This window comes from Neophocaena asiaeorientalis, unplaced genomic scaffold (genome assembly GCF_003031525.2).
Source record: "Neophocaena asiaeorientalis asiaeorientalis breed wild unplaced genomic scaffold, Neophocaena_asiaeorientalis_V1.1 scaffold629, whole genome shotgun sequence".
Classification (NCBI taxonomy): domain Eukaryota; kingdom Metazoa; phylum Chordata; class Mammalia; order Artiodactyla; family Phocoenidae; genus Neophocaena; species Neophocaena asiaeorientalis.
This window is the reverse complement of record NW_020175468.1, coordinates 2,322,845-2,323,411: the sequence shown is the minus strand read 5'-3', so window position 1 is coordinate 2,323,411 and position 567 is coordinate 2,322,845. Positions and strand designations below refer to the sequence as shown.

Sequence of the window (567 nt, the reverse complement as noted above, 5' to 3'; positions counted from 1 at the left end):
GGGGGTCCGAGACTCGCTCTTCTGTCCCTTCCAAGATCCGGCCACAGGCATGAGGGGCCCCGGGCCGAAATGATAGTGCTGGCGCCAGCCTGGAGCCCAACTGTGCGTATCCCTGGGGGTTAAGGTGGGGGAAAGGAAGAGCCGGTGTCAGGATGGGCAGAGCTGAGAGGGGAGATGGACAGAGTTGGGGTGGACAGGGTGTGGGGAGATGGACAGGGGTGGGGAGAGATGGGTAAGGGTCGGGGGAAGAAACAGGGAGGTGGGTACAAATGGTAAAGCTGGGACCAAGATCTAGGGAGAAACAGGAGAGATGAGCATGGAGGGGCAGAGGGACGGACAGAGATGAGAAAATCCTGGACAGAAGTGAGCAGAAGTGGAGAGAGATGGGTCGAGGTGGGGAGATGGGGGGCGAAACAGATGGGGCAGAAGAGGGTGAAAACTGGTCAGCGCCCGACCAGAGGCAGAAAGGAAAGATGGTCAGAGGTGGGCACACGGGAGCCAAGAGGAGGAGGAGCTGAGAAGTGGAAGAGCTGGAAAGGAGAAAGAGGGAAGAGAGAAAAGGGGGCC

The 567-nt window shown here is 59.3% G+C and overlaps 1 protein-coding gene across 10 annotated transcripts in view; it reads left to right on the top strand.

Annotated features, from left to right (window-relative positions):
• The window catches only part of FLT3LG (fms related receptor tyrosine kinase 3 ligand), a 10,969-nt gene that overhangs the window by 1,610 nt on the left and 8,792 nt on the right, over positions 1-567 (top strand). For 5 of the 10 annotated variants that reach the window (XM_024768676.1, XM_024768677.1, XM_024768681.1 and 2 more), the window contains exon 2: positions 36-102. In XM_024768676.1, the coding sequence (XP_024624444.1) occupies positions 70-102 (33 nt within the window). In that variant the 5' untranslated portion in view covers positions 36-69. Of the gene's footprint in view, positions 1-6; positions 103-567 lie in introns of those variants that run through there. The other 5 variants (XM_024768679.1, XM_024768678.1, XM_024768684.1 and 2 more) reach the window with 1 other exon arrangement.